This window comes from Lynx rufus, unplaced genomic scaffold (genome assembly GCF_022079265.1).
Source record: "Lynx rufus isolate CCGP_SWC_20201006 ecotype Redwood Valley unplaced genomic scaffold, mLynRuf1.p SCAF_2, whole genome shotgun sequence".
Classification (NCBI taxonomy): Eukaryota; Metazoa; Chordata; class Mammalia; order Carnivora; family Felidae; genus Lynx; species Lynx rufus.
In genome coordinates, this window is record NW_025814834.1 from 201070481 (window position 1) to 201096051 (window position 25571).

Sequence of the window (25571 nt, forward strand, 5' to 3'; positions counted from 1 at the left end):
TCTTGTTTCCTAGATCCTACATCCTCTTCTTACTTTATTCCCTCTTTTTGTTAAAGCACATTTTTATTACTGTCTAAGAAGGTTAGATGAGAGGTAAATGTCTGAAAATGTCTACATTCTAACTTCACACTTAATTTTTGGTTTGAAAGAGTTTAGAATTTGATTATGGAAATCATTTTTTTCCTTTCAGTTGTAAAGGCATTGCTCCATTGTCTTTGAAAATCTATTAAGAAATCTTATGCAGGGTGCTTCATGCAACTCTTGATCTCAGGGTCGTGAGTTCAAGCCCCATGTTCGGCATGGAGCCTACTTGAGAAAAAAAAAGAAAAACAGAAAGGTCTTATGCCATTCTGATCCCAATTTTGGTTTTTTAGAGTCTTTTTTCTTTTCCCTTTATTTTTTTAAATATTTTCTTTTTTAAGTAATCTCTATACCCAACCTGAGGCTTGAACTCAACCCTGAGATCAAGAGTTGCATGCTCTACCAACTGAGCCAGCCAGGTGCCCCTAGAGTGTTAACTTTTTTTCTATTCTGAATTTTCATATGAGCTTTAGTGCTATCTTTTTTCATTTGTTGTGCTGGGTTCCTGGAACCTTCTTTTATTTTAGGGACTTGAGTGCCTCAATTCTGGGATGATTTTGTATATTTTGGGGTTTGGAGTTTTTTGTTATTAGTTTGTTTTGCCTTTGCTGAAGAGTATGTAATGACAAGGAAAGGAAATACAAATTATAAAAAAAAAGTAGAACTCTATTTTTATTTTTTTTAACCAGAGGGAAAAATACTTGCTCTCTTTGTGTGTGGGGATGATGGGGGAGTGGTTGAGGGGGTAGCAGCTTTATTGAGATATAATTCATATACCATAAAATTCACTCATTTGAAATCTACAGTTCAGTGGTTGTTAGTCTCTTCACAGAATTATACAACTCTCAACACTGTCATTTTTAGAACATTTTCATCACCCCTAAAAGAAACCCCTACCTATTAGCAGTCACTCCCATTTTTTTCCAACCCCCACAGCCCTTAAGCAACTAACTACTAATCTACTTTCTGTCTTTATAGATTTGCCTGTTCTGGACATTTCAGATAAATGGAGTCATATAATATGTGGTGTCTGTGACTGGCTTATTTCACTTAGTGTAATGTTTTTAAAGTTCATCCATGTTGTAGCAGATATGAGTACCTCTTTTCTTTTTAGGGCAGAATACTATTCTGTTGTATGGACATACCATTGTTTATCCATTCATCAGTTGATGGGTTGTATCCACTTTTTGGTTATTATGAATGTTGCATGAACATTCATGTGCAAATTTTGTTTTTTTCCTTTTTTTTAAACTCGTGCATAAGTTTTATGTGGAAATATGTTTTCATTTTTCTTGATAATATACTTAGGAGTGAAGTTGCAGAGTCATGTGGTAATTATTTTTCCAAAGTGCTACATACACCCTTTAACATTCATACCAGCAGTGTGTGAGACTTCCATTTTCTTATATTAGTTTTTTGATAATTTCTTCTCTGTTTTTGCTCTTTCATTCTGTAATGACAATTGGTTGGATATTGAATCTTCTGCATTGGTCCTCTTAGGGTTTTTTGTCTTTGATTTCCTATTTTTCATTTCTTTATAATTCTAAGTTCCACTTGCTAGGGAGATTTTTCTTAGTTTATCTTCTAAACTTTGTAAGTTTTATGGTTTTTTGCTATAAAAATTAGAATTCTCATGAGGTTTTCTTGTTGACTAGTCCTTTTTTTGTTTGTTTCTTAAAGATTTTATTTGGGGGCACCTGAGTGGCTCAGTTGGTTAAGCATCCAACTTCAGTTCAGGTCATGGTCTCGCGGTTCATGAGTTCAAGCCCCAAGTCGGGCTGTGTGCTGACATCTTGGAGCCCGGAGCCTGCTTTGGATTCTGTGTCTCCCTTTCTCTCCGTCCCTCCCCAACTTGTGCGTGCTCTCTCTCTCTCTCAAAAATAAAATTAAAAAAAAAAAAAAGGAAAGATTTTATTTTGTAAGTAATCTCTACACCCAAGGTGGGGCTTGCAGAATCCTGACATCAAGAGTCATACTCTTCCACCAGCTGAGCCAGCCAGGCACTTCTAATTGCTCCTTTTTTTCCCCAAGCCACTCTGTTCTTATTTTATGGTTGTAATATCTTCTCTTACCTTTCTTTCCAAGGAATTCCATTTTTTGACATTTTCTTCTTTTCCCTGCATTGTCTTAGTGTCCCCTGGGCCCTTTTTTTCTCCTTGGTTTGCTTATTTTCTTTTTAGTATTGGAGATTTCCTTCACATGTTTGGTGTTCTTGACGATCTGTTCTTAAAGACTGAGCCACTAAAAAGCTGATGTGAAGCGGAATTTACTGATTGGCTTCATCTAGTAACATACTGTTAATGTTTAGCAACCAATTTGGTGGAGGAAAAGGCCCTAATTTTTAGCGTTTCCTAATTTCTGTGGTGTACATATTCCCAATATACCCTATTTTAAGCTATCAACATGTTGCTGAATGCAAGATTGTGAAGAAATGCATGTAATTAATTGACTTTTATGAGCTCCTCTCAGCTGGCTTTAGCAAACCACTGGCTTCACTCCAGAATAATTTGTCCACAAGTCAGCCTTCTTATTGGAGGATCTCTACATCTCAGCATCTGTAAGTCTATTCTCTAGAGTCATTTGGTATCTCCAGAAAGGAATCCTCCAGGCTCCTATCTGGAGGGTTTATCTCTAGCTTCTGACATCCTGAAAGCAAGGCAAGAGAAAGAGGCTGTATGTCTCCCCTGCCATCACTGTGTCTGATGTATTCTAATCCAGAGCCATGGCTATTCAGTGTTCTAGGGAATAAACCTGCTGAGTTCTGGTATGTGTGGGGAGGAGTCACTTGGCTGCTTTTGGAGTGTGGAGGGAATGGGGACTAGTCTGTATATAGACTTGTAATACTTTCTCAGATTTTGGTTCCGTGCCTCAGCCCAATCTTTTATGTAAATAGCACTTCCAGAAGCTGGATCTTTTGGGGGCTGCAAGGGGCAAATCAGTTTAATTCTCATTGGTGTCCCCTTTATGGGCACTTATGTTGTACATTCCATCTGCAGGTCAGATCCCACCTTTCCTCTGTTATCTCCTTGGCAAAAGTTTACTTTAAAAGTTTGTTGGAGGGGCGCTTGGGTGGCGCAGTCGGTTAAGCGTCCGACTTCAGCCAGGTCACGATCTCGCGGTCCGTGAGTTCGAGCCCCGCATCAGGCTCTGGGCTGATGGCTCGGAGCCTGGAGCCTGTTTCTGATTCTGTGTCTCCCTCTCTCTCTGCCCCTCCCCCGTTCATGCTCTGTCTCTCTCTGTCCCAAAAATAAATAAACGTTGAAAAAAAAAAAAAAAATTAAAAAAAAAAAAAAAAAAGTTTGTTGGAGGGGTGCCCGAGTGGCTCAGTTGATTAAGCATCTGACTTTGTCTCAGGTCATGATCTTGTGGTTTGTAAACTCAAGCCCCACATTGGGCTGTCTGCTGTTAGCACAGAGCCTGCTTCAGATCCTTTGTTCCCCTCCCTCTCTGCCCTCCCTCGCTCATGCACTCTCTCTCTCTCAAAAAATAAACAAATAAAAGTTTATTGGAATCTCGTGTCTATTAAATTTTTCTCTCCTGTTGTCTTTGTGAATTTATATGTCTTTTTTCCCTTTATTATTTTAGTGGATTTAGGGAAGGAGAGGAGGTCATTTTTGGATTTGATTTGCCATGTTTAATCAGAAATCTCTCTGTTAGGAGGTGCCTGGCTGGCTCATTTAGTAGAGTATGTGACTCTTGGTCTCAGGGTGGTGAGTTCAAAGCCCCATGTTGGGCGTAAAGCTTACTTTAAAAAAAAAGAGAGAGAAAGGGGTGCTTGGGTGGCTCAGTTAGTCATCTCTTTTCTTCAGCTCAGGTCATGATCTCATGGATTGTGAGTTCAAGCCCCATGTTGGGCCTTGTGCTGACAGTGTGGAGCCTGCTTGGGATTTTCTCTCTCTCTCTCTCTCTCTCTCTCTCTCTCTCTCTCCCTCTCTCTCTCTCCCTCCCTCCCTCCCTCCCTCCCTCCCTCTCTCTCTGCCCTTCCCTCACTCTCTGTGCATCTCTGTGGATGGTATCCATTTGGTTTCATAGAAAAGATAACAATGTAATAATAGTCTAACAGAATAAGGTATACCTGTCTATGATTGTAATTCATTTTATTTTTGGTCAGCAGAGGAGGCCAAGGTATTGACTGATGAAAACTCCAATTTTTAGCTTCAAATTCTGATTTTACTCTTCACATAGTCCAGGATAAATGATAATGAAGTGGAAAGAACCCAGGATTTGGACATGGAACCTGGAAGTTGAATCCTGCTTCTGGTGCTTAGCAGTTGCATGGCCATGAGTCAGCATCCTTCTGTATAGAAGGAGGATAAAATCCATGCCCCATTTTTTTCACAGGATTAATAGAAGGACTAGGTGAGATAATGGAAATAAAAATGCTTTAGGAGACTGTGAGTGAGGAAGTATAAAGATTCACTTTTGTTTTCCCACCTAATTCAGAAGAAAATATGAGAGTGAGGGATTGGCCTGATTGATTCCTGCCAGGTAGGAAGTACAGAAAGTAACATCCTCAGAAAGGTGTGAGTTGTGCTCAACCTGGTTAATGAGTTGATGTGTTTTTAGTGTTGTTCTCACTCCTCTTCCTCCTCACCTTAGCCCAAATGCTGATTCCATGGCTTCTAATAGAAAGCCTGACTAAATATGTGATTCAAGCAGACACAGTTGTCCCAGCAACAGGAGCCTACTCTGCCAGTGTCATGGTTACTCTCCCCCACTTTTGTCTTCCCCAGATGCTGCTGCAGATTGCTGATGATTTTATCGAGAGTGTGGTGACAGCAGCCTGCCAGCTTGCTCGGCATCGCAAGTCCAGCACCCTGGAGGTGAAAGATGTCCAGCTGCATCTAGGTATGTGGTCTTGTTTCTCCCTGAGGCATTCACACTGTTTCTCCTTTAGGACCACCAGGAAGATCTAGTCAGAGGAACCTTCATGTCAGAATTAGGCTATTGGGCTCTGGGATGTATGTATTCATTCCATAGCAGATTTACATAGAGAAGGGAAGCCCATCCATGGTAAGGAGAATGAGCCAAGGCATTGGGTTTGCCACTTTCTGTCTGTATCACCTTGTCCTTCCTACCAACTTTCTCTTAGAGCCTGTTTCCTCATTTGTAAAGTGGAGATCATAATATCATCCCTGTAGGGTGATCATGAGAATTACGGGTTATGTTTGTCAAGTGACTGGCACAGGACCTGGCACAAAGTAGAGTTTTATAAATGTAGCAATTATGTCTCCACCATTTAAATAATGGTGTTTCTCTTCCAGTTTTTAGCCTATTTATGCATTGCCCCCCTCCCCCAAATTGTAATCATAATATACATATAATTTTGTGTTCTGTTTTTCTACACTAAATTCAAGCTTGGGTTTTTCTGAGATAACATTGATAACCATAATTACTTGGGAAATAAACAAGCCCCACTCTGCATTGGTTACAATGCAGTTCAGAAGAAAGTGAACAGTCTTGTGAGTACAGAGATAGTCAAGCCAACTGAATGAGGCAGATTGAGGGATTCGGTATAGATCAGCCCATGACTGATTACTGAAAAAGGCTTCCTTCCCAGTGTCAGGAAGGTATAGCTTAGGGAGACGCTGGTAGTCTTGGTGGAGTAAATAACACACTTCTGGTTAACGTTGCTGGTATTAGTAATAGAGGACAGATATTCCAGTTATGTGTTATTGGGTAACAAACTGCTCCAAGACAGTGGCTTAAAACAATAACAATGGTTTATTTTGTTCATAAGTCAGGGGGTGACTGGGTTTAGCCAGGCAGTTTTGCTAAGGGGTTTCTCACGTAATTAAAGTCAGGTGGTGGCCGGGGCTGAGATTGTTTTGAAGGAAGATGTATTAGTCTCCTAGGGCTGTCGTAACAAAGTACCATAAACTAGGTAGCTTAAAAAAAACAAAATTTATTCTCTCACAGTTCTGGCAGCCAGAAATCTAAAATCAAGGTATCAGCAGGGCCATGATCTCTCCAGTGTTACTGTGGAAGAATCTTTCCATGCCTTTTCCTAGCTTCTGCTGGTGGCTAGGAATCCTTGCCTGCATATAGCTGCATCACTCCGTCTATGCCTCTGAGTGACCTTCTCTCCTGTGTGTGTCTCTTGGTCTGCCTCTTCTGCTCTTCAGGATGCTAGTTATACTGGATTAAGGGCCCACCCTACTCCTGTATGACCTTATCTTAATTAGTTACATCTGCAGTGACCCTATTACCAATATATTCTGAGGTGCTGGGGGTTAGGACTTAAACATGTCTTTTTCTTTTTGAGGGACACAATTCAACCCATAACAGGGTTTCATCATGTCCAAGTCTGATACCAGGGCTAAATGCTCTCAAAAAGCTGGGACTCCACAGGTCTTCCTTTGTCTGCAGTCTCCCTACATGATCTCATCCCGTGCAGTCCCGGGATGGCTAGACTTCTTTTTTTTTTTTTTAATTGTTTTTTAATGTTTATTTATTCTTGAGAGAGAGAGAGAGAGAGACAGAGTGCAAGTGAGGGAGGGGCAGAGAGAGAGGGAGACACAGAATCCGCAGCAGAATCTAGGCTCTGAGCTGTCAGCACAGGACCTGATGTGGGGCTTGAACTCCTAAACCGTGAGATCATGACCTGAGCTGAAATCGGATGCTTAATTGACTGAGCCATCCAAGCGCCCCTGGCTGGACTTCTTACATGGTGGCTATAGGCTCCCAGGATGAGTATCCTATAACCACCTGGCAGAAAGTGCACGGCTTTCACTGACCCAGTGTCTGAAGTCCCTCAGTGTCACTCCACTGAATTCTGTTCTTTGAGGCAATCTCCACTCCTTAACAGGAGGCATGTAAAGGAATTTGCAGACATGTTTTAAAACCACCATAATGCAAATGGATAGAAAGTAGAATGGTGATGATGAGGGGCCGTGGGAGGGGTGAGATGGGCACTGCTTTAATGTGTACAGAGCATTAGTTTGACATGATGAAACCGTTTTGGAAATGAGTAGTGATAATGGTTGTACAACAAGGTGAATGAGCTTAATGCCGCAGAACTGTATGCCTAAAAATGGTTATGGGGCGCCTGGGTGGTGGCTCAGTCAGTTGGGCCACCAACTTCGGCTCAGGTCATGATCTCGCGGTCCGTGAGTTTGAGCCCTGCATCGGGCTCTGTGCTGACAGCTCAGAGCCTGGAGCCTGTTTCAGATTCTGTGTCTCCCTCTCTCTCTGACCTTCCCCCATTCATGCTTTGTCGTTCTCTGTCTCTAAAATGAATAAACATTTAAAAAAAATTAAAATAAAATAAAATAAAAATGGTTAAAATGGTAATTTTTATGTATATTTTGCCACAACCCTCCCCCACACAACAGATTATATTACTTTGAGAGTTTAGCATTCCTATTTTTAAATTTTTTTAAGTTTATTTATTTATTTATTTATTTGTTTGAGAGAGCATGTATAAGTGGGGGAGGGGGCAGAGAGCAGAGGGAGCAGAGAGAGAGAGAGGAAGAGAGAGAATCCCAAGCAGCCTCCATGCTGTCAGTGCAGAGCTGATACTGGGCTCACTCAGTCTCACAAACTATGAGATCTTGACCTGAGCCGAAATCAAGAGTCGGATGCTTAACTGACTGAGCCACCAAAGCACCCCAAAATATTTTGTATTTTAATTATTAGAAATAACATTGGAATGTTAGTTTATTCATTATGGGTGAGAAGTAATTGTCACAAAGATAGGAATACTCACAAGTCTGCATTGCCAGAACAGCTTCTGTAGCAGGCCTAGGTGGAGACCGATGCATAATCAGATCGCTTGGGGGGCATGGGATCGGAGCAAGGGGAATTGAGGAACCTGGTATTGAATGGCACCTGACCACCCAGGTCTGCTGCACACCACCCCCAACAAAGATAGACTTGCAGATGGGGATGTAAAATCTGGACATCTCCTCTCTTCTGACCGACTGGGATGGGTGCTGCCAGGTTTGCTTCTCACCTGATTTTCTGTACTTGCGTAGTTAAATAACCTCCCTTTCTGATAGACAGAGTCTTTAGAAATGTGGAAGTTTAGGAGCACCTGGGTGGCTTAGTTGGTTAAATGTCCATCTCTTGATTTCGGCTAAGGTTGTGATCTCACGGTTCGTGGGTTTGAGCCCTGCATGGGGCTCTGTGCTGACAACTTGGAGCCTGCTTGGGATTATCTCTCTCTCACTCCCTCCCTCTCCTTTTGCCTCTCTCCCTGCTCATGCTCTCTTTCTCAAAATAAATAAACTTAAAAAAAAAAAAGAAATGTGGGAGTTCAATGAGATAATGTACATGGAATGCTTTGTACAATGCTGCTTTATTTTTATATTTTTAAATGTTTTTTAATTTGTTTTAGAGAGAGACAGAATGCAAGCAGGGGAGGGGCAGAGAGGGAGACACAGAATCCAAAGCAGGCTCCAGGCTCCGAGCTGTCAGTGCAGAGCCTGACTCAGGGCTCGAACTCATGAACTGTGAGATCATGACCTGACCCAAAGTTAGACACCTAACCAACTGAGCCACCCAGGTGACCCTACAGTGCTGCTTTATACCACACATTTTACTATACCTTTTAGTCACTAAATGATTGTTGTTGCTGTTACATTAATGTAATACAAAATATAAATATACGCATATTTAAAACTTTTTACATTTTCATTTATTTTTGAGAGAGAGAGAGCAAGCCGGGGAAGGACAGAGAGAGAAACAGAGGATCCAAAGCAGACTCTGCACTGAGACTGGAGAGCCGATGTGGGGTTCAAACTCACAAGCTGTGATCATCACCTGAGTCGACGTCAGACACCCAACTGAGTCACCCAGGCGCCCATAAATATATACAAATTTACATACATTGCTACACATACTTAACATGTGTGCATTCTTGCCTGGTAGCTACTATCTTTTTTTTTTTTTTTAAGATTTTTTTCTTTTTTTAAGTAATCTCTACAATGTGGAGCTCAGACTCACAATCCCGAGATCAAGAGTCGCATCCCCTACTAACTGAGCCAGCCAGCCTGGCTGTTCTCTTTCTTTAAAGACACTTTACATATCCATATCCTGACCCACTTTTATTGATTGTAAAGTTTAATTCCCAGAGAATAATCTTTTTTAAAGGCTCATTTTTTTTTAAGTTTATTATTTTTGAGAGAGAGACATAACGTGAGTGGAAGAGGGAGACCCAGAATCTGAAGTTGGCTCCAGGCTCCAAGCTGTCAGCACAGAGCCCAATGTGGGGCTTGAACTCGGGAACTTCGAGGTCATGATCTAAGCTGAAGTCGGACACTTAACCAACTGAGCCACCCAGGCACCCCGGGAATAATCTTAGTTCCACTTTCTTTTTTTTTTTTTTTTTTTTTAACGTTTATTTATTTTTGAGACAGAGAGAGACAGAGCATGAACAGGGGAGGGGCAGAGAGAGAGGGAGACACAGAATCTGAAACGGGCTCCAGGCTCTGAGCTGTCAGCACAGAGCCCGATGCGGGGCTTGAACTCACGGACTGTGAGATCATGACCTGAGCCGAAGTTGGATGCTTAACCGACTGAGCCACTCAGGCGCCCCATTAGTTCCACTTTCAAGGACTGACAACAAATATCATTTGCAGAAGGCTTCAGATATTTTTATTTTCAAATAAATATTGGAAGAGAGCTGTATATAAAATTATTCTAGAACCAAACATAAATCATTTATTCACCCAATAGTTACTGTACAGTAGACACAAAGTATAACTATAAAATCACTAATACTCAATTTGATTTAAGTAAGTGGCTGCCTGGGGCAAAACAGATTTGCAAAACAAATGTTTTCAGTGCTTTAGGGCATATGATAAAGTATCTTACTCCTTTTGAATAGGCTTATTCCCTAAATAATCTTGTGTAGGTATAATTTTTTTATATTGGGTATACTTAAAGTGCCCCGCACTTTTATTCATGGGTTTGGGCGTCCGCGTAGCTATGCCAATTACTGACATACTCTAATAAACAAAATCTCTTTGCCCTCTTGGAACCTTTAGGGACACTCTTACAGGGATGACCATATCCAGTGGCACCAGAACACAGGGCTGTGCTATGGACATACCTATGTCTATATCCATATCTCTGTGCATTTATCCCAGGCTCTGGGATTGCATTATGTCATTGAATGCTTTCAACCACCCTATGACATGGTTATTACTGTTGTTACTACCATGTAAAAGATGAAGAAACTGAGACCCAGCGTCATACAGCTCTACAGTGAAGCAGCAGAACTGGGACTTGGCTCTTAACTCCAGAATGCTCAAAATGCCTTTCTCCTCCTTCTCTTCCTTTGGGTTTGAGAGGAGTGACTTTGAACATAGGAATAAGACAACTGAAGGTGCCTGGCTGGCTCAATGGGGAGAGCATGTGACCCTTGATCTCAGGATCGTGAGTTCAAGCCCCATGTTAAGTGTGGAGCCTACTTTAAAAAAAAAAAAAAAAAGACAACTGAAGAAACAAATGACTTTTCTGTTCTCTTGAGCTGCATGGAAACCTTAGGGCTCATAACTCACAGCCTGGACTCATTTCCCTCTTTTGTCTTTGCATGTAGGTCGAATGGTGTCATTTCAAACCTTGGAGGCACCACATGTGATTCCCCCATTTGTATTCCATAGAATCCCTCTGCAGGGTTACTGCTAATTAATATAGCTGATTGCTCAGATTAGTGCTCCCTGACCCTTGTCCATGGGTCCCCCTGCACTTTGATACTGCCTTCCCTGTCCCCTTATCTCTGGCCTCTTCCTTGCAGAACGCCAGTGGAACATGTGGATCCCTGGGTTTGGCTCTGAAGAAATCCGACCCTACAAAAAGGCTTGCACCACAGAGGCTCACAAACAGGTGAGGAGCTGTCAGAAACCCAGGGGAGTCACAGCTGATCCTTGAGCTGTGTCTCCAAGGGAGCAAGACAGCACACACAGCTACTATCACTGCAGTTGTCACTTCCCTCACACAGTAAGCTCCACTCCCTGGACCAGAGAGCAGAGAGGGCAAGAAGCACAGGGCTTCATGGGAGAACAGTGAGATACATCTGTGGTACTTTGCTGTTCCCACATGTGGCCTCAGTTTTTTCTCTCAGTCCTGATGGGCGCCACTTAAAGCTGTTGATTGTAGATTCTTCTAATAGGGACAGAACTCGCCCCTCCATGTCTCCCTAATGAAATCCTCCTGCACTGTTGCTGTCAGAACATCATATGTGGCCCTCTGGGTAGAGGGCAGTTTAAAGAAAGGAGAGATAAGCCATACTTGTGCAGGAGGGTCGCGCCCAGACTGCCGTGCTAGGCATTCTGGCCTCTGTCCCAGCTTCATCTTTGTTCTCTGCCCCTCTGACTACAGAACTGAGGGGTCATTATGAGAACTAACTCCACTTCTGCTGTGAACAAGTTGTCTCTGTCATTGGTTAATCTGATAGCAGTGATGGCTTCCTCTTGACAACATCTTAATTTAGCTGGTGCTCTGATTTCAAAAGTGAGTTCTTTCCAAGCTTAATGGGCATAGTTGGGTGGTTGTAGCTGACTGTCCCTTGCTTTTCCATATCCTGGGATCTCCGGAGTGTGTGTGTTTACAAAGCTCACAGAGGAAGCCCTACACGGAAGCCACTGATAGCCTGAATCAAAAGATCACAGTATTCCTCAGAAGGCAGTCCTTCAGACAAGGGATGGTCATTTTGGCTCTGTTCCCAAATTATCCACTTTTCAGCCCTATCTCCCTCCCCATCCCCCTCTCTCAGCAAGTATCATAATATTAGGACAATCTCTTGGTCAAAGAGTAAGCAAAGCCAATCAGTAATTTGGCCAGTGGCTGGAAATAGTAAAATTTGAAACCTGTGACCTGAATGTTTCCCTGATGGGTTGTGGTGGAAATTGTTAGTGTCAGTTTCCTTCACTATAGGTCATCAAGAGTGAAATATCAGCTCCCTTTATGTGTGGCAACAGTCTTGAAACAGTCCCCTTCCCTATTTTCTTCATCCTCAGAGAGATTGGACTCTAGAATCCTCAGAGATTAGGAGTCTAGAAAACATATGCTTTGATGACCTATCCCCTAAGTCCCCAAAAGGCAAGAGCTGTCACCTTCTGTTTTTAACTTTCTTGCCATCCTGCTAACCTACAGTAGTTTGGGTCTTTTGGTCAACAGAATGGATCTACTGGCCTGTCCAAACATCTCTTGGGGTCCTGAAGACTGCTCTTAGGCTCAAAGGAGCCTGCTGAGCTGCGCTGTACATGTAGGTTCCCAAGGGCTCCAGCTTGTGGTATAGACCGTGCCACACATGGGTGACTAGGACAGTTCCTGACTCTAACCTGTGTTATTGGTTATTTCACTCTCCTTTCAGAGAATGGCATTGATCCGGAAAACAACCAAGAAATAACACATGGAAAGGTCAGGGAATGGACAACAATGTATTTGGAGATACTTGAGCTGAGACCTCAGCCATCTCATCCTTGGATTTTTTTTTTTAATGCTTTACAGAGAAGCATATATTTTTTATTAACAGTACAGCAATATCTATAATGACTGAGAGGATCTGCCAAAAGAATAAAGCCTCCTGTCCCAACTTCCAGTCCCTTTCCCTGCCGTCTCAGAGAGGAACAATGTATCTTCCAGAGAAGATTTTATTTGTGGTTTATTATATAAGTGATTGAATATGGAACAAAGCATTACGGTCTTGTTTGGTGAGACAGTATTAGCAGGATTTGTAGAGGTTTTTGTTTCCTTTTCCCTTCCCCTTTTCCCTGTACTTTGTAATGTCAGTGTTTATATGAATATGACTTTCATTTGCTTTTCCAGAATAAAGAAGTTATTAATCGAAGAACACAGGGTATACATGGCTTATAGCCTTTGAAAGGCCAGAGAGAGTTCAGAGGACAAGCAAGGCTGGATGTAGCTCTCTGTCAGCAGGTGGCAGCACCACTATTCATTCTGTGAGGAGAAAAAAAAACCCAGAAATTTTTCTATTATTTTACTCCAAGGAAGGCCATACCGTCAGTAGGAGTTTGAGTCCAGTTTCTCTGCCATAAGAACGGGACAGGGTGACTCTCATGAGCCCCAATCTCAAGAGTTTTGGCAAAGTCTTTTTTGACCTGCTCTTCTAGAACTCCTGATGTTCATCCTTGGCCCCAAGAAAGGATGGCAGTAGCTTGGGGAAAGGCCCATCTGTGCAGGTGCCTGTCTGTTCTCAGTTGTTGATGTCCCTGATCCCTGTATTTTCAATATCATGCAGAGGAAACCAGGCACCTTAAGAACTCAGGGTCATGACCTTCAGTGGTACCTAGCATCACCCTGTCCTGAGCCCAGTGTAGCCCTTGTGGATTGTGAGGGTTCCTTGGGCCTCAGGGGGCGTGGGTGTTCCATCCAGAGATCACCAGCATGGGTATACCCATCTTGTCCTGCTTTTCTCCTCTGCCTTGAATCTTGGCCTGAGATGGGACCAAGGCTTTTCATTCCCTCCCACTTGGAATTTGGCCCCATAACCCCTCTCTTAAGTGAGCAGCCCAAAGGCTGTGCTGATGTTCCTGTTGCTCTTGGCCAAGGTCTCAACATGGCAAGCACCCAAAGAAGCAGCCAGCTTCTCTTCCTCCAACGTCACCTGTTGCTTGGGCACCAGGTCACTTCTGCGGCCTACCACCAGGAAGAGGATGTTGAAGAGTTTCACTTTTTCCAGAACCTCCTGATACCACTGGGTGACATTCTCAAAGGATGTTCTGTTGGTGATATCAGACAGCAAAAGGCCTCTCGCTGAGTTCCGATAGTAGGAGCGAGTCACTGACCTTGACAACCAAGAAGGAACCCAGAATTAGTTTTGAAACCTTCATTAAGGACAGAAAGGGACAAAAGAATTGGGCAGTTTAATGGAAGGAGCTGGGGTAGAGTCAAAAGATCTCAATTCTTGATCAGCTGTGTGACAGGTAAGTGGCTTCATCCATCTTGAGCCTTGTCCTATCTGTATGTGGAGGGGCTTGTTCATTCAGCAAGTATTTATAAGCTGGACCTGGGCCTGTGTTGGTGAATAAAAACATGGAGCGGTCCTGCCATAGAGTGGGTGTAAAACTGCCTCTGTGCCTAGGGCTGCAAAGGAGAGGTTCACAGGACTGGGGGCAGCGGTCTGACCAACTGAGTTGAGTGACTCAGGTGAAGGCGTGGAGGTCTCTTTGAGGGAGAGAGAACTGCATGGAAGCCAGCCCTGAGGCAGTGTAGTGAGGTGAGTCAGGCCAGGTCATGCAGTGCCTCATAGGCCCCAGCAAGAGTGCACTGTATCCAAAAGGTAACAGGGGCCACTAGGGGATTTTCATCAGGTTTGCAGTTGTTTTTGTTTTAACAGAATGCCAAGATTTTATTTATTTTTTCTCTTTTTTTTATATTAAATATAATTTATTGTCAGGTTTGCAGTTTTAAAACATCACTCTGGCCAGGCAGTGGAGTACAAATAGCCAGGAGGGGGGAAGGGAGAGGGCAGGCGTGGAAGCAGAGAGATTCATTAGAAGGCTGTTACCTGGATGGAGGTGGTGGTAGTGAAGTGGAGGGCAGGGGGAATTCTGAAAGATGGTTACACGGCGCACTCACAGGCTTTGACGACTGTGTGTAGGAGTACAGGACAGGGGCACCACCAAGTGATCTATGAGGCATCTTCTGACTTGGTGTGGCCATCCTTAGTGCAGCTCACCCGCACCCTGGGTTCGAGGCCCTCTTCCTCATTGACTGAGAACCATAGCCAGATTCCCAGAGCCTAGCCCAGTGCTGAGGAGCTCAGGGACAGCAGGGCTGATGGACTCCAGCATCCTTGTAGAGGATCCTTGTAGGGTGCTTACAGGTGCCTCATGCTATGCTAAGTGCCTTCCATAGATAAGTGCATTGTGTTTTCCCAGCAAGTCTGAAGAAGGAAGAATGTGCTTGGCCTGTGTCACACAGTGTAATTGTAGTATCTTATCTAATCCCATGTTCCCAGGAGGAAACTGAGAGTTAAAAGTTTAACTTACTCAAAATCACACAGCTTGTGTTGGTGCCGAGGCTTCAGCCAAGTCCATCTGACTTCCGGAGCCTGCCTCTGCCCTGTCTCCCTAAGTCTTATGGAGACAAGATGGGGGTGACTAAGAACAGCATATGCAAAGGCCCAGAGGTGTAAAGAGGTCAGTGCATCATGTGGCTCAAGCACAAGGTGTAACACTGGGAGACGATGTCCAGAGATGAGCAGCAAGTAAACTTGAGAGGTGGACAGCTTGCAGGCAATAGTGTCAAAGTCTTCAGAGGCTGCTGTGCGCGCGCGCGCGCGCGCGCGCGTGTGTGTGTGTGTGTGTGTGTGTGTGTGTCTGTCTGTCTTGCAGGAATGGGAGGGTGTAGTGTTGGGGTGTGTGTGTGTGTGTGTGTGTGTGTGTGTGTGTGTGTGTGTATCTGTCTTGCAGGAATGGGAGGGTGTAGTGTTGGTGGCCCAGAAGGCTGGCCTTGGGCTTCGCACCCCTCTTCAGCCTGAGCAATACCTTTTCCTAATTGGGGGACATTTTTAGGACTAAAAGATAAGAGGATTCTGATGCTAAAAATAAGCATATAAACAAAAAGTTTGAAAACTACTGTCCAGGTGATGGGGAGCCAGTGGAGGTTTGGGGGGAGGACTAATGTGATTGTGTTTCCATGTTAAAAGCCTTGCTCTGGCTGCCAGTGTGGAGAATGGAGTTGGAGGCGGGTGGGAAGGGTACAGCCAGGAAGTTGCTGCAGTTAATTTGAACTAAAAGTAAAGGGATATGGCATGTGAGGTTTTCCTAGGAAAGTATTAACCAAAAGATAGAGGTAGGGTGTGGCTGCAACAACAGGAGTGAGTTTTGAGGACACAAAAGGAAGCATCTGGTACCAGAAAGTCATCCTGGAAAGTCCCGTGTGCCTGAATGAGGGGAAGCAGGGAGGAGGAGGCCAGAGCTGGACTGAAGCCTCACAGTTACCTATAGTTAAAAAAAGGCCCCAACATCACCCAGTGCTGCCCTTTATTTTACTAGTAAGAACATTAAGGTCTGGAGAGGTCATTATGACCTGTCTGAGGTCACTGGGCAGGCTAGGACTCAGATCTGTGCTCTTGGCCCATTGTCTTTCCTTCTCATGGAAACCGTGGCCTTGAAATGCTAGAGTCTAGTGGGCCAAAATGATAAGAGACAGCAGAGCCTGAAATCTCAAAGAAGGGAGCCACTCAGGTGCCCTAAAGGCTCAGAGAAGGAACTGATACATTAGGTTGGGCCAAACCTTGAAGGATGAACAGAGTTTTGACATAGATGGAGAAAGGACATTCAGACAAGGGATGGGCACATGAAAGACCCAAAGGGAGCTTGTTAACAGAAGGAAGTTAACACTCATTGGGCACTTAACACATGTCATCATATTTAATCCTCTAACAAACCTGTGACGTAGGAATTGTTCTCATTTTACCATAAAGACTGAGGCTCAGAGGTAGAGAGATTAGACTCCCACCCCCAATATCTTCAGTTCCAGCTTCATGTGTGGAGAGCAGGATGGGTCTTCCCTCTTTACCCACTAGGTTTCAGTGGCTCCCAGGGCAGGCTGGATCTTCAGAAAGGGACTACAGGTAGCAGACTTTGGCTCTGTGCCTTCTAAAGGGCAAAAAGCATGGATCCAGGCCTGGGAGCTTGACCATGCGGAAGCTGCTATGGCCAGAGAGGGTTTAGCCAGGGTGCTGCTTTGGAGAGGGAGTTTTGTGTGTTCAGACTAGCCTAGGGATAGCCCCGAAGGGACGATTCTGGAATCTCACCCTTAATAAGAAAGCAGAGCCCAGCTCACATCTCCGGGTCTGGAGGCAGGGAGCAGGGTGGGGGTGCGGTCAAGATCTTTTAAGATCTTTGGTAGAGTCTGGAATCCTTGTTATTTCCCCAGTGTTTACTTTGGTAGTCTCTGTTCCCTTACAGTGATTAGGAGCAAAACCCTCAGGGGAAGAAGGGGACATCCATTTTGTGAATTCCTACTGTGTGGCCAGCACTGCCTTAAATTTCTCATCTAATCTTTTCTTAAGAAAGAAAATTTATTTTTAATCTTTATTTTTGAGAGAGAGAGACAGAGCATGAGTGGGGAAGGGGCAGAGAGAGAGGGAGACACAGAATCCGAAGCAGGCTCCAAGCTCTGAGCTGTCAGCATAGAGCCTGATGTGGGGCTCAAACCCACAAACTGCAAAATCATGACCTGAACCAAAGTCACACGCTTTAACCAACTGAGCCACCCAGGAGCCCCTCATCTAATCCTTTCTAAAAGCCTGTGAGTTAGGTATTACTATCCTCTTTTTCCAGAGGAGTCCACTGTGGCTTGCAGAGATGAAGTGAGTTCCCCAGGGTCCCACAGTTACACAGTGGAGCTGAGAGTCAAACTTGACTGCAAAGCTTACCCTACTTTTGGCAGCTAGGATGATACTATGGGTAAGAGGTGATCCTTGGGGTGCCTGAGTAGCTCAAGTTGGTTAAGCATCTGACTCTTGATATCATCTGACTCTCAAAATAAACTTTAAAAATAGTAGTAAAAGAGGAGGCAGTGCACAGCGAGACCCACCCTGGCCCATCCCCTATAGGGAAGAAGCTAAGAAACCCACCTAGACTAGAAACCTCCCAAGAGCCCTTGGAAAAGGGGATTATCAGTCACATGATACTGAAGAGGAATCTGAGACTGAGTAAGTCCCCAGGTCACAAAGTGAATTAAATGGTTTTGCTCTTTTGCTGTGGCAACTGTCCATGCCCTTCCTGTGCCCACTGGCACAATGACACCTCTCCTATACCTGCAGATTCTTCTTCTTTTTTTTTTTTTATTTTTTTTATTTTGAGAGAGGGAGAGAGACAGAGAAAACATGAGAGTGGGGGAGATGAAGAGAGAATCCTAAGGAGGCTCCCGGCTGCGAGCACAGAGCCTGATGCCATGCTGGGCTCAAACTCATGAACCCTGAGATCATGACCTGAGCCGAAATCAAGAGTTGGATGCTTTATTGAGCCACCCACGTGCCCTACACCTGCTGAGATTCTTACCAACATAAACACCATCTCCAGGAAGCCTTCCCAGATTGCCCCAAGACATTTTCTGCCTAGCAGTTCCTGTTCTCCAGGAGGCCATTTCTGAGATGAGGATTAGTGAGCAGATATGGATTAGGGTATTCTGGAGAGCAATATCTGCGTGGGGGGGGGGGAGGTGTGACTAAGCAGAGGGAGAAGAGCTGTGATGTTGTAAGAACAATGGCCTCAATTTGCCCCATGAAGACTGACAAAGCTGGGTTTGACCTTCTGAGTTGGGGCAAAGAAAGCCAGGCTTTTAAACACTCCTCCCAGCCCCAGTGGATTCAATAGATTAACATTGGATGTGGGCAGTTTCCAGAGGGTGCTGTGAACCCACCATCAACACCATCGCTGCCCTCCCAGGGACAAATGGGTGGGGGTAGGAGGCTGTGGGTTCTTCAGCCCCAAAGGAACAACTTGGTGGCTAATCAGAGTGTCCACTGTGTGCCTAACCTAGGAGCTGGCCCCTCGTGTTCATCCCTGCCTTCCAGATCCAGATCAGGCACCTGGCCTTGGAGTAGGGGCTCTGAGCAGCAACCCTGAGTTTCAGGGCACGCATTTAAGACTCATCCAAGCCTGAGGACCTAAGGAGGCTCCGAGGTAGGCTTGCCCTGAAATTCCTGCCCAGTCTTTGCCTGTGCAGCAGCTTCCAGACGCGGTGCGTCTCAGCATCTGAGCTCAGAAACACTGCCAGAACTGTCCGAGATTGGAAAGAGTGATGAGGACAGTTGTTATTCAGTTCTTACCGGATGGCTGGCTCTGGGCTGAGCATGTCCCCACATTCATTGTCTCATTCATGCCCACACACTCCCACCCCCCCCACACCCCCACCCCCTGCCGTGATGTGGGTCTTTAATGAGCCCCACTGACAACTGAGGAAACAGGCTGAAGGACAGGAAGCCGCTGTACATGTGACTTCTCAGAGCTTGCTGGAAGAAAATCTTTCTGGAAGAAAGTCCCTGAGACCCCAAGAGTGACTGCTAAGATACTGTTTATGTTAACCCTTTGGATACATCCTGCCATTTGATCTCCAGAAAGATCCTGCCACTCCCCATTCCAGCAGCACTTCTGAGGTTGACAGAGGTTTAACCCTTTCCCTCCCAGAGTCAACACTGACATGGGCCTGGGGGCTGCTTCCTGTGGGGGGACCTGGGGACTTGGGCCTTGTGGATGAGCCGGACACCCCCCCAGTCCTCCTCCAGCTTGATGTCCCCCTGCTCCAGAGCCTGCTGGATGGCGTCAGCAAGGGTGTTGAAGGCCAGGTCCACATTGCAGTTCTTTTTGGCCGAGGTCTCCATGAAGGCCATGCCCAGGGAGGCAGCCAGCTCCTCTGCCTCCTGGGCTGAGACAACACGGGTGCTCTGCAGATCACTCTTGTGGCCAACCAGTAAGAAGATCACCTTGTTTGGGCCCTGAGTGGCCATGGCCTCCTGGTGCCAGTCGCAGATATGTTCAAAGGACTTCCTGTTTGTCACATCAAAGACCAGTAGGACACCTACCACATTCCGGTAAAAGGACCTGGTGATGCACCTGAAGGAGGGGGGAGTGAGCTGGGCGAGGTTTATGCCTTCAAGACCCTCCACCCCCCAAAGACAGGGCTTCCCTCACGAGCACCGACTGCCCCACAGGCCCCATAGCTCATTTCACACTGCTCAGTACTTCTCTGCTCCTGGCATCCGTGTCTCCCAAGAGAGTGCCTGCGCCCCTCAGCTAGGGAGCAAGTTCCAGTCATACCCTCTGGACCATTCCTCCATTCCTGGAGGAAGCCTGATGTTTTCCTGATTGCAGCTTTTTGCTTCCCGTTTTCTGGCAAATTCCTATGCATCCTTCCAGGCCCACCCAAATCTCTCGTCCTTTCACGGCTCCCTGACACTTCCCGCTCTGCTCCGTGGGCTCTCTCAGCAGCCAGGTCACCCATCCCTCTAGCTTTCCAGAGCAGGGCCCTTCTGCCCTCCCAGCATCAGGGTCTCAGGCCACTGGCTGCATTTGTGTAAGGACTCCGAGTGAAGGGCTAGAGACCAGGGCATTCCCCAGACCTGGGGACACTGAGGCCGACCCCGCTGGGGGGTAGCCGTGGAGGCCGGGGACACTGACCACCCCGAAGTTTCTCACCCCGCCCTCCCCGCACCTGTAGCGTTCGTGGCCCGCGGTGTCCCAAAGCTGCAGCTTGACGCGCGGCCCGGCCGGCAGCTGCAGCTTGCGGCTGTAGAACTCGACGCCCACCGTGGGCGCCCACTCGGGCTCGGGCTCGGGTTTGGGCTCCGGGGCCCCGGGCGCTCCCGCCACGTAGCGCCGCAGCAGCGACGTCTTGCCCACGGCCGCGTCCCCCAGCAGCGCGATCCGGAACTGGTAGTGGCAGTCCGGTGCCTCCATGGCCCCCTTCTCGCCGCCCCGCCGGAGGCCAGCGGTCCGGCCTCGCCCCGCCCCGCCCCGCGGCCCGCAGGCTGGCGCCGCCCTCTGGGCCCCAGCGCCGAGACACGGGACCGCGGGCCGGGGGCGCGTTGTGCTAGTGACCCACCCCGGAGGCCCGGCGGCCGAGACACCTGGGCACGTGCTCGCCTCTCTGAACCCCAGTTTCGTCTTCCAAAATGGGGATAATAACCCCTACTTCTTAGGATGAGAGATGAAAGAAGGCAATGTGGGTTGGAGGAAGAGCGAGGAACGAGAACGAGACAGGCACTGGCCCGAAACTAACACAGCCAGAGTGTCCACCTCATTCAATCGCCGCTGCTGCTGTGCTGGCTTCTCTCTCCAGCCCCGCTCTCCAGGCAGTTCCCCGGTTGGGCCCCTGCTGCTGGACCTGGAGACGCCACTCTAGAAAGTTGATGGTTTATAGATGCCCCTTCCCTGCCCAGGTGCTCCTTTCCAGGAGCCCCATTGGCCCTGGCCTAGGGCCTCCTGTTCCATGGTCAGGTTCAATGTTTAACAACCCCATTGCATCCTTAGCACCTACCTGGGCTGGGCCTCAGGGCCCAGAGAGAGACTTGGACAGGGCTAGTAGAAGAGGCAGGACAGACAAATGTGATTCCAGAGGGAGTGCAGTTGGTCTGGGGCCTTGACAATTAACATTTATGAGGCCAGATGGTCAGTTCTTCACATTCTGTGGGCAACAATTTTGAGAGGGCCACTGTGTGCCCATTTTAGAGCTGAGGAGACTGAGGCTTGTCTCAGGTCACAGAGCACAGCTGAGACTCATATCTCAGTTTGTCTCCATCTTCGTTATCCCCTCGATGCCACGAAAGGGGACTGCAAATCAAGTACCAAGAGTTTCCAGGGCACAGTGGTCAGGTCTCACTTGGGTTAGTGGCAAGGGTAAGGCGGGGACAGCTGCTTCCAAGATCTACTCTATTCTCCCCAGTCAGGCCTTCTGGAAACCCAAGGTATCAAGGCTGAGGTGCTGGCTGGTCTCACACAGCTTGTCTATTGGTTTAATCCCACTGTCCAGTGTGGGTGGATTTTACCAGTTTAATTTGTTGTGGCACATTGGTGGTGAGGGGAGATCCTCACTGTTGCAAACAATCATGTCATATTTCCTTCTCACCTTGTGAGTTTTAGGTGTTGTTCTGCTCATTTCCACAGATGAGGAAACTGAGGCTCAGAGAGATTAAATAATCCAAGATCACTCAGCAAGGAATACATTCTAGCTGCCAAGTTTACCCAAGGGCAAAGCCTTGTTTGGTATTTCTGTTTCTGGCAGGATCTAGGAAGGCCCAATTTTCTTCTAACTAACTCTTTTTTTTTTTAAAGTGTATGTGTGTATGTATGTATGTATGTAAGTAATCTCTACATCCAGCATGAGACTTGAACTCACAACCCTGAGATCAAGAGTCACATGCTCTACCAACTGAGCCAGCCAGGTGCCCCTCTTCTGGCTAACTCCTAACAAATCAGTAAGAAGCCACTTTGAGGGTCTCCGCGTAATCTCAGTCATTGGTCACCTGCATGGTAGAGCCTGAAGGGGCCCATGTCTCTGCTCCTTCCCTACCTCTAGGAGTAGGAGAGAGGAAGAGAAATCCTTCCTACCAGGTTTCCCCAAATTAAGAGTCTGCATCACTCCCACCTGCCCCACTGATTCCTCCATCGAGATATTCTCCCCACCTCTGTTCAGAAGGAAAATTATTTTTGTGTCAGATCTCTATGGATGCACCAGCCTCCTCCTCCTCCCCCTCCTCCCTCTCCTCCTACTCCTCTTCTCTCCTCTTCTCTCTCTTCCTCCTTTTTTAAAGTTTATTTTGACACACAGAGAGTGCCCCCCACCACATACATGCTTGCACATGTGCTTGAGAGGGTGGGAGAGGGGCAGAGAGAGAGAGGGAGAATCCCAAGTAAGCTCTGTGCTGACCGTGCGGAACCTGGACCACGAACCTGGACCAGGAACCGTAAGATCATCACCTGAGCTGAAACCAAGAGTCCAACAATTAACCAACTGAGCCACCCAGGCACCCCAGCCCTTAAGCCCCTTCTTTACCCACCACTGGTACTCTGAGCTCCAGCCATACTGAACATCTTTCCTCTTCTCAACCCTCTGCCAGGAACACACTCTCTCTCTTCAAAGGGCTAACTCCTACTTCATACCTTAGATTAGATCCCTGTCCTCAAGAAGCCTCTCACCACCTGGCCAATGAGGTCACATGCCCTTTTGTCCACTGTGCTGTCTCCCTCCTAGGTTACTTGAAGGCAGTGATCTATGATTGTATCCTCAGTGCTTGGCACAAAACAAGAACTCAGTAAATATTTATGGCTTAATGAATGAATAAAAGCAGGTAAGTGCTATTTATTCATTAATTCAGTCAGTCAAATCCCACAATAGGGCTGGGCTCAGGGAGCTACAGGGTCAGAGAAGACCTCATGCAGGAGGTGATGCTGAAGCTGAGTCCCCAAGGACAAGTAGGAGCTGGGGAGGTCAAAGAGGAAGGGCACTCCAGGCAGGGGCATCTGGGCAAAGGCAAAGAGGCATGAAACAGCTTGAAATGCAGTTTGAACCCAACATTGCCAGAAGGCTTTGTGGTTAGCACACATGGGCAGTGCACTGTCAGCATTGGACTCTTTGAACTTCCTCTCCTGGACACTCCTGCTGTGGGATGGGGTCATGTGCCTGACCTCTGCACCTAGCACCAGAGTCCAGATGTCAGCTGACCTTGCCATAGACTATGTGATTAGGGGTGAGGAAAGTGATTCCCCACCCCCTGCTTCCGCTTCTGCTAAGTAAGGCAAATCACGGTGCCCACCTCATGAAGTAGTCATGGAGGAACTGTATAACATAGCAGGTAAGTTATGCACATTTACATTAGATAGATCTAGGTTTTAGTTCCAACTGCCACTTACTAGCTATGTGGCCTTGGCCAATTTAATTAATTAATTAATTCATTTACTTACTAATTGTTTCAATAAGTGCTGTCTCTTATATACCAGGCACTTATATAGCAGTGAAGATAAAAAGACACAATTCCTGTTATTGGCAGCTCACATTGTAATGGGGAAGACAGAAAATAAACCCATGTATAATGTGATGTCAAGAGGCAATAAGTGCCATAAATAACAATCAAGCAGAACAATAGCTTAAAGGGTGGCAGGTTGCTATATCAAAATAGGGTGTCCTGAGGAGGTTACATAAAGTGAAGGAATGAGTAGTGTGGTTGTCTCTGATATCCAGAGAGGATAGTTCCAGGCAAGAAGAACAGCAAGAGCAAAGTCCCTGAGGTGAGATCAGGCAATGATGCTACAAGCAGAGCAGAGAGGCTGAGAAAAGGGAGCAGAATGAATGAGGGAGCAAGTGGTGGGTGAGGAGGGCAGAGAGGAGGAGGAGCCAAATCATGTGGCTTCAGAGGCCATTATGGGACTTCAGCTTTTATTCCAAATGTGTTGCAAAATCAGTGGAGATTTTTGAGCAGGTGAATAATAGGATGTAAATTTTTTCTTGGTTATGGTTTTTATTTTTACATCTTTATTGAGGTATAATTTGCACACAGTAAACTGTACATATTATAGTGTACAATGTGATGAGTTTTGATGCACATGTACATCCATGAAACCATTACCACAACCATGTATCATGCCAAAAAGTTTCCCCATGTCCGTTTTTAATTCTCTCCTAACTGTCCCCCTGCCTGAGAGTTACTTTTTTGAAATTTTTAAATGTCTACTTTTTTAAGGGGGGGTGGGGAGGAGCAGAGAGAGAACAAGACGGAGAATCTGAAGCAGGCTCCACGCTGTCAGCACAGAGGCTGACGTGGGGCTCAAACCCATGAACCATGATATCATGACCTGAGCCAAAGTCAGACACTCAACCAACTGAGCCACTCAGGTGGCCCCCCTGCTGAGAGTTTTAATTTTGATGAAATGTAACTTATTAATTCAATATTGTACTGGAGGTCCTAGCCAATATTAAAAGGCAAGAAAAAGAAAGAAAAGGTATCCAGGTTGGAAAAGGAAGAAGTAAACCTGTCTTTTTATTCACAGACTTGTGAAAAATCTTAAGGAACTTACAAAAGAGGTGCCAAAACTAATACAGGAGTTTAGCAAGGATATAAGTTAATATGCAAAAATTAATTCTATATATACTAGCAATGACCATTTAGAATTTGAAATTGACAAAAATGCCATCTACAATGGCATCAGAAATATGAAAGACTTAGGGATAAATTTGACAAAAGATACATAAGATCTGTACACTGAAAATTAAAAAACACTGTTGAGAAAAATTAAAGATGACTTAAAATAAATGGAGAGGTATACCATACTCATGGATGAGAGGACTCAAGATTGTTGTCAGGGGCACCTGAATGGCTCAGTCAGTTGAGCGTCTGACTTCAGGTCATTGTTCTTGAGTCAAGCCCCACATGGGGCTCGCTGCTGTCAGCCTGTCAGCACAGAGTCCACTTTGGATCTTCTGTCCCCCTCTTCTGCCCCTCCCTTGCTTGCACTTTCCCAAAAATAAATAAATATTAAATTTTTTTTTTCAACGTTTATTTATTTTTGGGACAGAGAGAGACAGAGCATGAACGGGGGAGGGGCAGAGAGAGAGGGAGACACAGAATCGGAAACAGGCTCCAGGCTCCGAGCCATCAGCCCAGAGCCCGACGCGGGGCTCGAACTCACGGACCGGGAGATCGTGACCTGGCTGAAGTCGGACGCTTAACCGACTGCGCCACCCAGGCGCCCCAAAAATAAATAAATATTAAAAAAAAAAAAAAAGATTGTTGTCAGTTCTCCCCAAATTAAGTCTACAGATTCAATGCAATTCCAACCAAATCCCAGTAGGCTTTTATTTTTTATTTTTATATTTTAGAGAGCATGCAAGAGGAGGAGAGGGCAGAGGGAGGGAGGGAGAAAGGGAGAGAGAGAGAGAGAGAGAGAGAGAGAGAGAGAGAGAATCTTAGGCTCCACACTCAGCACAGAGCCTGATTTGGGGCTTGATCTCACGATCCTGGGATCATGACCTGAGCCAAAATCAAGGGTCCAACGCTCAACGGCCTGAGCCAT

The 25571-nt window shown here is 45.9% G+C and overlaps 2 protein-coding genes and 1 non-coding gene across 3 annotated transcripts in view; 1 reads left to right on the forward strand and 2 right to left on the reverse strand.

The window, feature by feature from the left end:
• Positions 1-12877, forward strand: part of TAF12 (TATA-box binding protein associated factor 12) — a 32104-nt gene extending 19227 nt beyond the window's left edge. Inside the window, exons 4-6 of the mRNA XM_047084923.1 lie at positions 4815-4929; positions 10823-10911; positions 12401-12877. Coding sequence (XP_046940879.1) covers positions 4815-4929; positions 10823-10911; positions 12401-12436 — 240 coding nt within the window. The 3' untranslated portion in view covers positions 12437-12877. The remainder of the gene's footprint in view (positions 1-4814; positions 4930-10822; positions 10912-12400) is intronic.
• A 6145-nt stretch (positions 12878-19022) lies between these two features.
• Positions 19023-20462, reverse strand: RAB42 (RAB42, member RAS oncogene family). The gene is made up of 2 exons (XM_047085377.1): positions 20218-20462; positions 19023-19619 (listed from the first exon to the last, which is right to left on the reverse strand). Exons 1-2 carry the CDS (start codon positions 20460-20462, stop codon positions 19196-19198), a joined length of 669 nt encoding a protein of 222 aa, XP_046941333.1. The 3' UTR covers positions 19023-19195.
• Positions 20463-21875: 1413 nt separating this feature from the next.
• On the reverse strand, positions 21876-21948 carry TRNAK-CUU (transfer RNA lysine (anticodon CUU)). Its single transcript has one exon. It is a non-coding gene; the product is annotated as a tRNA-Lys (tRNA).
• Between the last annotated feature and the right edge of the window lie 3623 nt (positions 21949-25571).